Below are 17017 nucleotides of genomic sequence, written 5' to 3' on the forward strand. Positions count from 1 at the left end.
TAGCGCACCACAAAGCCCTCCCCTCGCCGGCCAGAGAAAAATAGAGCACTGGAGTGCTCTGCTCGCGGGCGAGGGGTATATATAGGCACCTCATTGGTCCCGGTTCGTGGCATGAACCGGGACTAAAGGGCAGCCTGTGTCCCGGTTCAAGCCACCAACCGGGACCAATGGTGGTGGGCCAGGAGCGAGGCCCATTGGTCCCGGTTCGTCCCACCAACCGGGACCTAAGGGGCCAGACGAACCGGGACCAATGGCCCCACGAGGCCCCGCAGGCCCCTGGCCTCACGAATCGGGACCATTGCCCCATGGGTCCCGGTTCTGGACTGAACCGGGACTAATGGGCTGACCCGGCCTGAACCAAAGCCCTCTTTTCTACTAGTGGAGGTAGACGAAGGCTAGCTGGACAGTTTTCTCGCGACCAACGCCCCGGCGCTCAAACGCCCTTTTTCTTTCAGCTCACAACAAACTCAAACAGAATACATCCGGCTTTGTAGCCCTGGAGAAGCAGCGCCCATGCTTTCTGCCTAGCTGCATGCGAGCGATCCGCTGGCCTCACGCACGACGCGGCCGGCCGCTGCTAATAGCCCAACACTACCACTACGCGCACACACACACTATTGCCACAAGCACACACACGCTACACACATATGCCACGCTGCCCGACGAACCCGACGAACCCGACGAGCCTGACGCCGTGGCTTATTCTAACACACACACCCTAAGCCACAGACTAGCAGAGGAGTCCGTCGTCGTCGACGTTGGCGTCAGCCAAGAGAGCCTGCTCCGCCGCCGGTCCTTTCCGGAGCTGCGGGCACTCGCGCCGGATGTGCGCGTGCTCCCCGCATTTGTAGCAGTGTCCACGACGCTTCCCTCTGTAGCCTGACGATGTGCTCGCCGTACCGTCGTTGTCGTGGTCGCCGAAGCCGCGTCCGCCTTGCCGTCGCTCCCGAGCCGCCCACTGTGCCGCTGTCATCATCAGCTGACCGTCCGCGCGCTCGCCGCCGGCCCGCACGCGTCGCCGCGTCCGCTCCTCGAACGCCTTGAGCCGCCCGAGCACCTCCTCGAACACCATCTCCTCCACGTTGCAGAATTGCTCGATTCCGGCCACCGCGGCGTACAGGCCGTCCGGCACAGTGTCGAGCAACTTCTTCACCATGGCGCTGTCGTCGATCGTCGACCCGAGCATCGCGTACCTCGCCATGCCACTGACCTTCCCGGCGTAGTCGTCCAGCTCCTCACCGTTGTCCATCCACAGGCGATCCAACTCACCGCGCAGCGTCCCGAGCCTCGCCGCCCGCACCCGATCGGCGCCGACGAAGCGCACTTCGAGGGAGTCCCATACCTCCTTCGCCGTGGTCTTCGTCGCCACCTGCATCAGCAAGTTCTTCGGCAGCGCGCCCAGCATCGCCACCCGCGACGTCTTGCTCTTCCCGGCGTCGACCTCCTTGCCCTCCGCCGGAGCCACCGCACTCCACCGCCCTTGGGCATCAAGGATAGCCTCCGCCTTGGTGGCCCAGGCGATGTAGTTCGTCGTCGTCAGCGGCGACAGCTGCAACGCCATCGCCCCGCCACCACCGCCGTGAGGAACGAGCGCCATGGCCGCCGGCAGGATCGCACCGAAGCTCTGATACCAAATGTTGTTGCAGCCCTAGACTAGCTCTCTCTGATTCACTCACGGACGGAGGTAGACGAAGGCTAGCTGGACAGTTTTCTGGCAACCAACGCCCCGGCGACCAACACCCCGGCGCTCAAACGCCCTTTTTTCTTTCAGCTCGCAAAAAACTCAAACATAATACATACGGCTTTGTAGCCCTGGAGGCGCAGCGCCCATGCTTCCTGCCTATCTGCATGCGAGTGATCCGCTGGCCTCACGCACGACGCGGCCGGCCGCTGCTAACAGCCCAACAACTACCACTACGCGCACGCACACACTACTGCCACAAGCACACACACGATACACACATATGCCACGCTGCTGCGTCCCGCCCGTCCCGCGCGCCACCGACGCGCCCGACGAACCCGACGAGCCCGACGCCGTGGATTATTCCAACAAGCTATAACATAAAGAATGTGGTGCCAGTTGTCTCCAAGTATGTATTGTAGCTGAATGTTGCTTCGATCATTCGGACATTATAACCATCTTATATCCTCTTCCGATGTAGGGTTGCTACTTCTACAGCCAAGCTAGCAAGCAGACTGCAAGTAAAGCCAAAGGACAACCTGACGTTGCTGTTGTCAGTTCGAAAGGTATTCTATTTCTTGTAAAATCATCAGAGTAGAAAAGACAGAGCAAGGACTGATGACCTGTTGCCACTGAAGAAGTGATTACTGTGGATGATGCTGAAGAGTGTGTTCAAATGGACGTTGATGCTCCTACTCCAAGGAGAAATCCAGTGGATATGGACACTGGTCATGACATGGTACCAAAATTTCTGAAAATTCAGTCGGATGCAAGTGTCCGAGCGCTGACCGATATTGTACAAGCCAGTCCAAGTGCATTGGCGGTTACGACGCCCCGACCTGCAACGCCTTCCACTATTCCTTATGTATTGTATCCGTTGGCCAGCACTATAGAGGATGGGGTTAGTACCAGCAAAGAGGCCATGATTCAAGCCGAGCTAAAGAACCCAAGGCTGAAGGATTCACTCAATTCAAGTGAGGCTCTGAGAGCTCATCCCCAAGAAAGTACCACCGTAAGTGCCGACCATTTTCATTCGGACGTTCAACTTTTTGACTTGTCATCCGAGTAGCGCCTGATATGTTTTCTTCGAGTGGGGCACGTTCAGTGCACATACTAGGTGTTGCCTCCGAGACTCTCATTGATTGCTGACAATCAATTACAGTCTATACGATTAGTTTATTTCCTTCTTCATAAATCTAGAACCAATATCTTAAATTCATGACTCCGGCTGATTGTTGACAATCAGTTAGAGTCTACATTACTAGATTATTCTTTGTCTTTGAAATTTTGGTCAATCCCTTTGAATCCATAGTTTCTCTCGATCACTATATTACTAACTGCTATCTCATGTCTTTTGAGTAGAAATACTGTGAACTGGAATCCAAGCATCTGGCATTGCAGGAAGAAGTAGAAATTCTCCGTGCGGAACTGGAGAAAGAGAAAAAGAAGAACGAGAAGTAGGAGAAGGAGAAAGCTATCACGGGAAGTAAACTTTTCATACCAGGCACCCCCATGCCGGGACACAACGACCAAGATGAGCACACGATCTTCTCATCACGATGGTGACTAGTGAGTGTCACTCCTCGTGATCTTCTCTATGCACTAGTAGAAAACAGGGTTTTGGTCCAGGCTTGGCCAGCCCATTAGTCGCAGTTCAGTCACGAACCAGGACCCATGGGGGCATAGGTCCCAATTCGTGAGGCCAGGTGGCCGGCCGGGCCTCGTGGGGCATTAGTCTCGGTTCGTCTGGCCCCTTTGGTCCCGGTTCCAGACACGAACCGGGACCAATGGGCCTTGCTCCTGGCCCACAAGCATTGGTCCCGGTTCCTGGCTGCACCGGGACCAAGGGGGGGGGGGGCTTTAGTCCCGTTTCCAGCCACGAACCGGGACCAATGAGATGCCTATATATACGCCCTCACCAGCGAGTAGAGCACTCCACTGCTCTGTTTTTCTGGCCGGCGAGGGGAGTGCTTTGTGGTGCTCTAGCTCACCTCCTATGCACATGAGGTGTTCGATGAAATGCCCGAGCCGTACTTAAGCTTTCTCCTCTCGAAGCTCCTTGTCCAAGGTCCATTTTCCTCGAGATTTGTCTAGGTATGGTGGTCTGTCCTGTCCCGTCCCCGTCCTCATTGCCGTCGATCGCCCGCGCCGATCTCGTCGCCGGCACCACCGTGGTGAGCCTCTTGATCTTATATTCTTTCTAAAAGAAAATAGTTCTTATGTGTATGATTTAGATAGATACTTGTGTAATTTCTTACTTTTAGTATTGTTTGTTATTATATAGTGCGATGGTTTTGGTATCCGCCTCCGTCGGCCCTTGTCCTGTCTATGAGTCGGATGTGGTATATATTATCTTTTATATAACTATTCGGTTCACTTATTGTTTATGACAATTATGCCGACCAACGTGACATAGTTTTTTTATCTGGGAGGTATGTGAACCGGAAATTCCAACCGACCCTATTGTCGAGAGGTTAAATTTAGTTAAAAAAGAAAACAATTACTTGAAGGAAAAATTAAAAAAAATTGAGGAGGAGAAGATGATATTGAAATTGCATGTTGCGGATGTCGTCGATGATCATAAGATCAAGATGGATGCAATGCGCTTGAAGATTAGAAAGATTAGAAAATATGCCATTCATACCGAGGCTTGGTATCATTATGCCGTTGGATCAATTGTTACCTTGGTTGCGATTTTGATCGCATTTGTTGTTGCATTGAAATGTTTTACATAGTTTCAAAGTATGGTTTAATTAGATGCTCTAGAGAGCTATATGTTGTTCAATGAGAACTATGTATGTACTTTGGTTTTAAATTGATGATGAACTTCTATTAATTTGGTCACTTATCTATTCATGATGTTCTGTAATGGTTTTTGACACACTTAATTATATATAATGCACGCAGATGAACCAGCAATGGATGTACGGTAACAGACACACCTCCGAGTACATTGAGGCTCTGCATAATTTTCTCGCAGTGGCTAAGGCAAACAAGCAGAACGATTTTATGTGTTGTCCATGCCCTAGCTATCGGAATACGAGGTCTTACTCTAACTCGAAAACCCTTCACACCTACCTGCTTTATAAGGGTTTCATGCCACACTATAACGTTTGGACCAAGCACGGAGAAATAGGGGTTATCATGGAAGACAACGAAGAAAAAGAGGATGATGACAACTATGTGCCCCCTGAATACGGTGATGCTGCAACAGGGGAAGCTGAAGATCAAGAGGAACCTGACGATGTGCCCGATGATGATCTCTGACGGGTCATTGTTGATGCAAAGAGACATTGCGAATGTGAAAAGGAGAAGCTGAAGTTCGATAGCATGTTAGAGGATCACAAAAAATGGTTGTACCCCAATTGCGAAGATGGCAACACAATGCTCAGTACCATACTGGAATTGCTGCAGTGAAAGACAGAGAATGGTGTGCCTGACAAAGGATTTGAGAAGTTACTAAAAATATTGAAGAAGAACTTCCAAAGGATAACGAATTGCCTGACAGTACGTACGCAGCAAAGAAGGTTGTATGCCCTCTAGGATTGGAGGTGCAGAAGATACATGCATGCCCTAATGACTGCATCCTCTACCGCGGTGCGTACAAGGATTTGAACGCATGCCCGGTATGCAGTGCATTGTTGTATAAGACCAGACAAGATGACCCTGGTGATGTTGACGGCGAGCGCACTAGGAAGTGGGTTCCTGCCAAGTTGATGTGGTATGCTCCTATAATACCACGGTTGAAATGTCTGTTCAGAAACAAAGAGCATGCCAAGTTGATGCGATGGCATAGAGAGGACTGTAAGAAAGATGAGAAGTTGAGAGCACCCGCTGACGGGTCGTAGTGGAAAAAAATCGAGAGAAAGTACTGGGAGGAGTTTGTAGGTGACGCAAGGAACGTATGGTTTGGTTTAAGCGCGGATGGCATTAATCCTTTTGGGGAGCAGAGCAGCAATTACAGCACGTTGCCCGTGACTCTATGTATCTATAACCTTCCTCCTTGGCTGTGCAGGAAGCGGAAGTTCATTATGATGCCAGTTCTCATCCAAGGCCCTAAGCAACCCGACATCGACATTGATGTGTACCTAAGGCCATTAGTTGAAGAACTTTTTCAGCTATGGAATGGAAACGGTGTACGTGTGTGGGATGAGCACAAACAGGAGGAATTTGACATGCATGCGTTGCTGTTTGTAACCGTAAATGATTGGCCTGCTCTTAGTAACCTTTCAGGATAGACAAACAAGGGATACCACGCATGCACGCACTGTTTAGATGACACCGAAAGTATATACCTGGACAAATGCAGGAAGAATGTGTACCTGGGGCATCGTTGATATCTTCCGACCAACCATCAATGTCGAAAGAAAGGCAAGCATTTCAAAGTCGAGGCAGATCACCGGAAGAAGCCCGCCATGCGTACCGGTGATCACGTACTTGCTATGGTCAATGATTTACATGTAATCTTTGGAAAGGGTCCCGGCGGACTATCTGTTCCGAATGACGCTGAGGGACGCTCACCCATGTGGAAGAAGAAATCTATATTTTGGGACCTACCCTACTGGAAAGACCTAGAGGTCCGCTCTTCAATCGACGTGATGCACGTGACGAAGAACCTTTGCGTGAACCTGCTAGGCTTCTTGGGCGTGTATGGGAAGACAAAAGATACACCAGAGGCACGGGAGGACCTGCAACATTTGCACGAAAAAGACGGCATGCCTCCAAAGCAGTATGATGGTCCTGCCAGCTACGCCCTTTCCAAAGAAGAGAAGGAAATCCTCTTTGAATGCCTGCTCATTATGAAGGTCCCGTCTGGCTTCTCGTCGAATATAAAGGGAATAATAAATATGCCAGAGAAAAAGTTCCAGAACCTAAAGTCTCATGACTGCCACGTGATTATGACGCAACTGCTTCCGGTTGCATTGAGGGGGCTTCTACCGGAAAATGTTCGCTTAGCCATTGTGAAGCTATGTGCATTCCTCAATGCAATCTCTCAGAAGGTGATCGATCCAGAAATCCTACCAAGGTTAAGGAGTGATGTGGCGCAATGTCTTGTCAGTTTCGAGCTGGTGTTCCCACCATCCTTCTTCAATATCACGACGCACGTCCTAGTTCATCTAGTCGAGGAGATTGTCGTTCTGGGCCCTCTATTTCTACACAATATGTTCCCCTTTGAGAGGTTCATGGGAGTCCTAAAGAAATATGTCCGTAACCGCGCTAGGCCAGAAGAAAGCATCTCCATCTGCCATCAAACAGAGGATGTCATTGGGTTTTGTATTGACTTCATTCCTGACCTTAAGAAGATTGGTCTCCCTCAATCGCTGTATGAGGAGAGACTGACTGGAAAAGGCACGCTAGGAGGGGACTCAATAATATGTAGGGACGAGCATTCTTGGTCTCAAGCACACTACACAGTTCTACAGAACTCTATCTTGGTGACCGCGTATGTCGATGAACACAAGAACATTCTGCGCTCCAAACACCCGGAGCTGTGTGATGATTGGATTACATGTGAACACATCAATTCTTTCGCCAGTTGGTTGGAAACACGTCTCAGAGGTGACAACACTGGTTCTGATGAGTTGTACTATTTGTCCAGGGGACCATCTTCGACTGTATTGACTTACAAAGGGTACGAGATAAATGGGAATACATTTTACACGGTCGCCCAAGATCAAAAGAGCACCAATCAAAACAGCGGTGTCCGCTTTGGTGCAGCAACCAAGAGGGGAAATGACACCTATTATGGTTACATAGTGGACATATGGGAACTTGACTACGGACATGATTTTAAGGTCCCTTTGTTTTAGTGCAAATGGGTCAATCTGTCAGGAGGCGTGATAACCCACAAGTATATGGGATCAATTGTAGCCTCTTTCGATAATTAAGAGTGTCGAACCCAACGAGGCACTACTAGGAAAAGGCCTGCTAGTGGCGCACCTGTTTTAGCCATAATGGCGCACTACAGGTGTGCCACTAGCATCACGCCACTAGTAATTAATACTAATGGCGCACCCATCCCTGGTGCGCCATTAGTATACCAGATACTAATGAGGTGCGCCATTAGTATACCAGATACTAATGGCACACCAGGGAGTGCGCCATTAGTATATCACACGGTGCGCCATTAGTATACCAGATACTAATGGCGCACCACATAGAAGTGCGCCATTATTAATAATTTTTCTCAAAAAAAATTCAGAATTTTTTTTTCAATTTTTTTTTGTTTTTTCTTAATCTCGGGTCAATATGCTTAATCTCAAATCAGATCGCACTCCGTGGTCAAACTTCCCGAAAGGTCACCCATCCTCACACTACTCCAGCCCAAGCATGCTTAACTTCAGAGTTCTATCCAACCCCAGCACCAGCTCACTTAACACGCACTTGTTGATATATCTAGCATATCAATCCTATTAAACCTTGTTGATGTCTAGGACTTTGTTCATGTTCATGAGTGTGATGAAATTTTGAAAAAATATTTCAAACTTTCGTTCATATTACGTATCGTATTTTGAATATTTTTTCAAAAAAAATTCGAAACTAATTTTTTTTTCTGTTACTAGTGGCGCACCTAGCAAATGGTGCGCCACTACAAAGTTTGAATTTTTTTCCATTTTCCCCTCTAGATCTTAAAAGCTCCGTATCTTTTATTCTGTTAGGTTTTTGGGGATCCTAAAAATCTTCAATAGGGTTCCCCAGGTTGAATTCGGATGTAACTTTTCGAGTAGATGATTTTTTATTAAAAAACTTTTTAATCCGAGTTCGTATGCAAAAGTTATGCCCATTTTACAAATTCTAGAGAGATTTTGCAAATAAAATCAAAATTCATATTTGTAAATTTTCCCAACAAGTAGACCACATATCACATGGGAAACTTATTTTCTTTTATTTTTTTGACATTTCCGTCATTTTCTTTTATTTTTTTTAAACGTAAAGGCGGTCCGGGGGTGCATTCGGTGGAATTTTTGGTCAAAGTTAGTAATGGCGCACCATGGGTGTGGTGCGCCATTACTAGTTTAGTAATGGCGCACCACACCCACGGTGCGCCATTACTAACTTTGAAAAAAATTATTAGTAGTGGCGCACCGAGGGTGTGGTGCGCCATTATTAGTTAAAACTAGTAATGGCGCACTATCCCTGGTGCACCATTACTAGTTTTGAAAAAAAATATAAAAAATTTGTTAGTAGTGGCGCACCGAGGTTGTGGTGCGCCATTACTAGTTTAACTAGTAATGGCACACTATCCCCTGGTGCGCCATTACTAGTTTAAAAAAATTGTTAGTAGTGGCGCACCGTGGATGTGGTGCGCCATTAGTATTTGGAGTTTAATGTCGTACATACACATGGTGCGCCATTAGTATATAGCAGTGGCGCACCACATGTGTGGTGCGCCATTAATGTCCATATTATCTATAGCCATTTTCATAGTAGTGAGGAGCTAAAGGTAGAACAAATATTCCCTCAAGTTCTATCGACCATCAATACAACTCTACGCATGCTTGATGTTCGCTTTACCTAGAACAAGTATGAAACTAGAAGTACTTTGTAGGTGTTGTTGGATAGGTTTGCAAGAATATAAAGAGCACGTAAATAAAAACTATGGGCTGTTTTAAGTAAAGAAGCAATAAAGTTAGTATAGCGAGTGTGGAATAGTGGTGGTAGGAGTTGCGAAATTGTCCCCAATCAATTGACTACTTTACTAGACCGATAGCAAGTTTTATGTGGGAGGGGCCACTGCTAGCATGTCATCCCTGACATGGAATTCTATGCACTTATGATTGGAACTATTAGCAAGCATCCGCAACTACTAACGTTCATTAAGATAAAACCCAACCATAGCATTAAGATATATTGGTCCCCCTTCAATCCCGTATACATCAATTTCTATGCTAGGTTGAAGCTTCTGTCACTCTTGCCCTCCAATACATAGTCCTATCAACATACAACTAACCCTATGGTGTGATCCATGCGCGCGCTCATATGATGGGCACCAAAGGACAACAACATAACCACAAGCAAATTAAACCAATCATAGAATTCATCAATTACCGATAGGACAACGAAAATCTACTTAGACATCATAGGATGGCAACACATCATTGGATAATAATATGAAGCATAAAGCACCATGTTCAAGTAGAGGGTACAGCGGGTTGCAGGAGAGTGGACCGTGTAGATAGATGGGGGAAGGTGATGAAGATGTTGGTGAAGATGACGGAGGTGTTGGTGTAGATTGCGGTGATGATGATGGCCCCGGCGGCGTTCCGGCGCCACCGGAAGAGAGGGGGAGAGATCCCCCCTTCTTCTTCTTCCTTGACCTTCTCCCTAGATGGGAGAAGGGTTTCCCCTCTGGTCCATGGCCTCCATGGCGGCGGAGGGGCGAGAGCCCCTCCGAGATTGGATCTGTCTCTGTCTCTCTCTGTTTCTGCGTTCAAGATTCTGGCCTTTCACCGTTTCTTATATTCCCGGAGATCCGTAACTCCGATTGGGCTGAAATTTTAACACAATTTGTATCCGGATATTGGCTTTATTGCGGCGAAAGAAGGGCACCAACCGCCTTACGGAGTAGCCACGAGGGCGCAGGGTGCGCCCTACCCCCTGGGGTGCGCCCCTCACCCTCGTGGGCCCCTCGAGCATCGTATCGCGTTGATTCTTTTTCCCAAAAATCACATATATTCCAAAAAAATCTCCAGAAGTTTTTATCGCGTTTGGACTCCGTTTGATACGGATTTTCTATCAAACAAAAAACATGCAACAAAGGTGGCACTGGGCACTAGATCAATATGTTAGTCCCAAAAATAGTATAAAAAGTTGCCAAAAGTATGTAAAAGTTGTAGAATATTGGCATGGAACAATCAAAAATTATAGATACGACGGAGATGTATCAGCATGCCCAAGCTTAATCCCTGCTTGTCCTCGAGCAGGTAAATGATAAAAAAAAGATAATTTTTGATGTGGAATGCTACCTAGCATAATCCTGATCATATAATCTAATCATGGCATGAATATTAAGACACGATTGATTCAAAGCAATAGTCTATCATTTAACATTGAAACAATAATACATCAAGCATACCAACCAAGCAATTATGTCTTCTCAAAATAACATAGCCAAAGAAAGCTCATCCCTACAAAATCGTATAGTTTGCCTATGCTTCATCTTCGTCACACAAAATGCTCCCATCATGCACAACCACGATGACAAGCCAAGCAATTGTTTCATACTTTAGTATTTTCAAACTTTTTCAACCTTCACACAATATATGAGCGCGAGCCATGGATATACCACTATAGGTGGAATACAATATGATGATGGAGGTTGTGTGGAGAAGACAAAAAAGGGAGGAAGTCTTACATCGACGCGGCTAATCAATGGGCTATGGAGATGCCCATCAATTGATGTCAATTCGAGGAGTAGGGATTTCCATGCAATGGATGCACTAGAGCTATAAGTGTATGAAAGCTCAAACTGAAACTAAGTGGGTGTGCATCCAACTTGCTTGCTCGACACTACTAGGAAAAGGCTAATTAGTGGCGCACCTATTTTTGCCATTAATGGCGCACTATAGGTGTGCCACTATTATCACGCCATTAGTAACAAATAGTAATGGCGCACCTTTTTCAAAAAAGAAATCAGAAATTTTTTTCAAATCTTTTTTTCGTTTTTTTCTTAATCTCGGGTCACAATGGCTTAATCTCGGGTCAATATGCTTAATCTCAAGTCAAATCGCACTTCATGGTCAAACTTCCCAGAAGGTCACCCATCCTCAAACTACTCCAGCCCGAGCACACTTAACTTCGCAGTTCTATCCAACCCCAGCACCAGCTCACTTCACAGGCACTTGTTGATATATTTATCATATCAATCCTATTAAACCTTGTTGATGTCTAGGACTTTGTTCATGTTCATGAGTGTGATGAAATTTTGAAAAAATATTTGAAATTTCTCGGTCATATTACGTATCATGTTTTGAACATTATTTCCAAAAAAAATTCGAAACCAATTTTTTTCTGGTACTAGTGGCGCACCTAGCAAATGGTGTGCCACTACTAAGTTTGAATTTTTTTTCCATTCCCCCCTCTAGATCTTATTTTTTCCATTTCCCCCCTCTAGATCTTAAGTTTGAATTCGGATGTAACTTTTCGAGTAGATGATTTTTATATAAAAAACTTTTTAATCCGAGTTCGTATGCGAAAGTTATGCCCATTTTACTAAATTCCAGAGAGATTTTGCAAATAAAGTCGAAATTCATATTTGTAAATTTTCCCAACATCTAGACCACATATCACATGGGAAACTTATTTTCTTTTATTTTTTTACATTTCCATAATTTTCTTTTATTTTTTCTAAAACTGAAAAGGCGGTCTGGGGGGGTGTGTGTGCAAAGAAAGTTAGTAATGGCGCACCACCTAACAATGCGCCATTAGTAACCCTGGTTACTAATGGCGCACCTGTTACGTGATGCACCATTACTAGTTTTTGCAAAAAAAATAAAAAAATTGTTAGTAGTGGCGCACCGTGGTTGTGGTGCGCCATTACTAGTTTGAACTAGTAATGGCGCACTATACACTGGTGCGCCATTACTAGTTTTTTTTTAAAGTAAAAAAAAGTTAGTAGTGGCGCACAGAGTGTGTGGTGCGCCATTACTAGTTAAAACTAGTAATGGCGCACTTTGCCCTGATGCGCCATTACTAGTTTCGAAAAATAAAAAAAATTGTTAGTAGTGGCGCACCGTGGGTGTGGTGCGCCATTAGTGATATTGACATTAATGGCATACCTACACATGGTACGCCACTGCTATATAGCAGTGGCGCACCACATATGTGGTGCGCCATTAATGTCCACATTAGCTATAGCCATTTTCCTAGTAGTGTGAAGACCTAGGGCATTTGAGAAAGCCCATTGTTTGGAATATACAAGCCCATTGTTGGAGGCCCGTTGTTGGAATATATAATCTATAAGTATATAAAAGTGATAACTCAAGAGACTCTCTATATGAAGAACATGGTGCTACCCTGAAGCACAAGTATGGTAAAAGGATAGTAACATTGTCTCTTCTCTCTTTTCTCTCTCTTTTTTCTCTCTTTTTTTGTAGGCTTCTTTGGCCTCTTTCTTTTTTGGGGGGATAACCTCACATGGGACAATGTTTTAATAATGATGATCATCACACTTTTATTTACTTACAACTCAATATTACAACTCGATACTAGAACAAAGATATGACTCTATATGAATGCCTCCGGCGGTGTACCGGGATGTGCAATGATCTAGCGTAGCAATGAAATCAAAAAACGGACAAGCCAGGAAAACATCATGCTAGCTATCTTGCGATCATGCGAAGCAATATGACAATAAATGCTCAAGTCATGTATATGATGATGATGGAAGTTGCATGGCAATATATCTCGGAATGGCTATGGAAATGCCACGATAGGTGGGTATGGTGGCTGTTTTGAGGAAGATATAAGGAGGCTTTTGTGTGATAGAGCGTATCGTATCACGGGGTTTGGATGCACCGGCGAAGTTTGCACCAACTCTCGAGGTGAGAAAGGGCAATGCACGGTACCGAAGAGGCTAGCAATGATGGAAGGGTGAGAGTGTGTATAATCCATGGACTCAACATTAGTCATAAAGAACTCACATACTTATTGCAAAAATCTACAAGTCATCAAAACCAAGCACTACACGCATGCTCCTAGGGGGATAGATTGGTAGGAAAAGACCATCGCTCGTCCCCGACCGCCACTCATAAGGAAGATAATCGAAGAAACACCTCATGCTTCAAATTTGTTACACAACAGTTACCATACGTGCATGCTACGGGACTTGCAAACCTCCACACAAGTATTTCTCAAATTTACAATTACCCACTATCATGAATCTAATATCACCATCTTTATATCGCAAAACTATTGCAAGGAATCAAACATATCATATTCAGTGATCTACAAGTTTTATGTAGGATTTTATGACTAACCATGTGAATGACCAATTCCTATCATCTCTCTAAATAGATATAAGTGAAGCAAGAGAGTTTAATTCGTTCTACAAAAGATATGCCCACGCTCTAACAAATATAATTGAAGCAAAAGAGCATTCTAGAAATGGCGGTTTTCTATGTGAAGAGAAACAGGCAATCCAAACTTCAAATGATATAAGTGAAGCACATGAAGCATTCTATAAAGCCATACTCAAAGAATATAAGTGAAGTGCAATGAGCATTCTATAAATCAACCAAGGACTATCTCATGCCAGCATGCTGCATAAAAGAAAAGTGAAAACTAAATGCAAAAGACGCTCCGAGATTTGCACATATCGCATGAACGAAGCGAATCCGAAAACATACCGATAATTGTTGAAGAAAGATGGGATGCCTTCCGGGGCATCCCCAAGCTTAGACGCTTGAGTCTCCTTAATATTTACTTGGGGTGCCTTGGGCATCCCCAGGCTTGAGCTCTTGCCTCTCCTCCTTATCCTCATATCGAAACATCCTCGATCTTCGAACACTTCATCCACACAAAACTCAACAGAAAGCTCGGTAAGATCCGTTAGTATAATAAAGCAAATCACTACTCTATGTACTGTTGCAAACCAATTCATATTTTGTTTTTGCATTGTAGCTACTGTAATATAACTTTTCCATGGCTTAATCCACTGATAGAAATTCATCAAAACAAGCAAACTATGCATCTAAAACAGAATCTGTCTTAAGCAGGACAGTCTGTAATAATCTGAACATTCACCATACCTCTGGTACTCCAAAAATTCTGAAATAATTGGGAAAGATAAGCAATTTTTGTAGAAAGACAGTGCAGGAAGTTTCAGAACCGTTTGACGTTCCAGTAAAAAATGTAAAATCGCGCACTACAGCCAAAGTTTCTGTTCTGCACCGCACAAACCAACAAGCAATGTAAACATCCTAAAGGCAAATCTTGGCACATTATTTTTATAATACAATGCAATTGTACAAGAGGATAATTATTTTTGTTGAAAATTTTCTGTAATCAAGATTCACAAAGTTTCCGTGAGTATGAACAAAGTTCAAGGAGCTGCCCCACTTCAACAATGCTTGTCTCTCTCACTTTCACTTTCCTTTTTGAAAAGATTTGGGTTCCCCTCTTTAATTTTTTTGTTTTTAAACTTTATAAAAGCACTCAAAAGAAATAAATGACTCTCTAAAACTTCCGGGTTGTCTCCCCGGCAGCGCTTTCTTTAAAGCCATAAAGCTAGGCATATAGTGCTCAAGCAATGGATCCACCCGGATCCCAACGTATATCAAAGCCAATTTTAATTAACAATGATTTGTAATTTAGTAGTGAGCACAAAGTAACATATATCAGGTAATGACGAAGTCTAACTCTCTTCCTATGCATCGGCATATCATAAAAGAACAATTCATGCACACAAAATAAAGGCCAATGCATAATATAAATAGTTTCTTGCAATTTTATCTTATTGGAAACATGGAGAGGCAGAGATGTAGTTCCTCTCTCATAATAATTGCAAGTAGGAGCAGCAAGCACATGCATATTATATCTATCAAAATCATCATGTGTAGTAGTGAAACGTAACCCATAAATATAATCCTTAATAAGGGCAAACTTCTCCGATATAGTGTAGTTGGGAGAATTCAAAAAGATAATAGGACTATCATGCATGGGTGCAATAGCCACAATTTCATGTTTAACATAAGGAACTATAGCAAGTTCATCTCCATAAGCATAATTCATGTTGGCATCTAGGCCACAAGCATAGCAAGCATTCATCCTTCGGTAAGCACGAAGGGAAATTGAACAATGTATGAGTTGAAGAGTTACTCTCATTAGAAGGTGGGCACGGGTGATCAATCCGCTCTTCCTCCTTTTGTTCTTCGCTCTCCTCCTCATCTTTTTCATACAATGAGCTCACAATGTCATTAATTTCTTCTTCCATAGACTCCAGCAAAATATTAGTCTCTTCTTGGACAGCGGAGACTCTCTCAATAAAATCATCAATATCAGAATTGAATTCATAATTCTCATAGCAATATTTAAGTATAGCAAAAATTTAAAGTCTATAAATTGAATCATCAAAATCTTCAAACTCTTTAAACAAAGATTCAATTTCATAAGCACCCATAAAAGCAACGAACTCTTCTATTTGTTCCACATCATAGTAATCATATATACCATTAGCATAAGAAGCTAAGGTTTCATTATCATTAAATTCACATGAAAAGGGAAGGTGTGGAGCCTTCATCCTAGAGCAACAAGTGTAATCATATCTCAAGCATAGTTGCCGAGCATACCAATGCAACATATAAATTTGATCCCATAATAGTTTCCCTTTTTGAGTCAAGCGATAATCCCTAAAGTATTCATGTTGATCCAACGTGTCTCCCATTACAAAGTTGAATGGGGTTTTCTCAGTATTATCAAAGTAGTACATAATATCTTTCACATAATGAGCATCGAGGGTTTTAGGAGGTTCCCCATCTCCATGAGTAGCAAGTACGCCTAATTTTTTTGGTATTTCGTGTTCCATATCCATAACTAAAGATAGAGAGCAACTTGGAACAGCAAATAAAAACTACTTAGTGATAAAGCAAACAAGCACACACGAGAATATTCACCCCACGCTATAACTCCCCGGCAACGGCGCCAAAAAAAGGTCTTGATAACCCACAAGTATAGGGGATCAATTGTAGCCTCTTTCGATAAGTAAGAGTGTCGAACCCAACGAGGAGCTAAAGGTAGAACAAATATTCCCTCAAGTTCTATCGACCACCGATACAACTCTACGCACACTTAACGTTCGCTTTACCTAGAACAAGTATGAAACTAGAAGTACTTTGTAGGTGTTGTTGGATAAGTTTGCAAGATAATAAAGAGCGGGTAAATAAAAACTAGGGGCTGTTTAGATAAAGAAATAACTAAGTTATTTTTAATAGACAGCTTTTTGTCACGAGAAAGTTATTTGTCCCTAGGCAATGGATAACTAGACCGGTAATCATTATTGCAATTTTATTTGAGGGAGAGGCATAAGCTAACATACTTTATCTTCTTGGATCATATGCACTTATGATTGGAACTCTAGCAAGCATCCGCAACTAGAGATCATTAAGGTAAAACCCAACCATAGCATTAAAGCATCAGGTCCTCTTTATCCCATACGCAACAACCCCCTTACTCGGGTTTATGCTTTTGTCACTCAAGAAACCCACTATAAGCGAATCATGAACGTATTGCAACACCCTACAACGGGAATCCCTCACGCTTGCGCGACATAGAGAGCACCATAGGACAGCACCAATAATAAAACAAGCAACTCAAACCAATCATGATCATCAATTAACC

The 17017-nt window shown here is 44.1% G+C and overlaps 1 protein-coding gene across 1 annotated transcript; it reads right to left on the reverse strand.

Annotated features, from left to right (window-relative positions):
• Positions 1-730: 730 nt before the first annotated feature.
• On the reverse strand, positions 731-1597 carry LOC141020692 (uncharacterized). Its single transcript, XM_073495621.1, has one exon. The coding sequence runs from the start codon at positions 1595-1597 to the stop codon at positions 731-733; it is 867 nt and encodes a 288-aa protein (XP_073351722.1).
• Positions 1598-17017: the final 15420 nt, after the last annotated feature.

This window comes from Aegilops tauschii, chromosome 3 (assembly GCF_002575655.3).
Source record: "Aegilops tauschii subsp. strangulata cultivar AL8/78 chromosome 3, Aet v6.0, whole genome shotgun sequence".
Classification (NCBI taxonomy): domain Eukaryota; kingdom Viridiplantae; phylum Streptophyta; class Magnoliopsida; order Poales; family Poaceae; genus Aegilops; species Aegilops tauschii.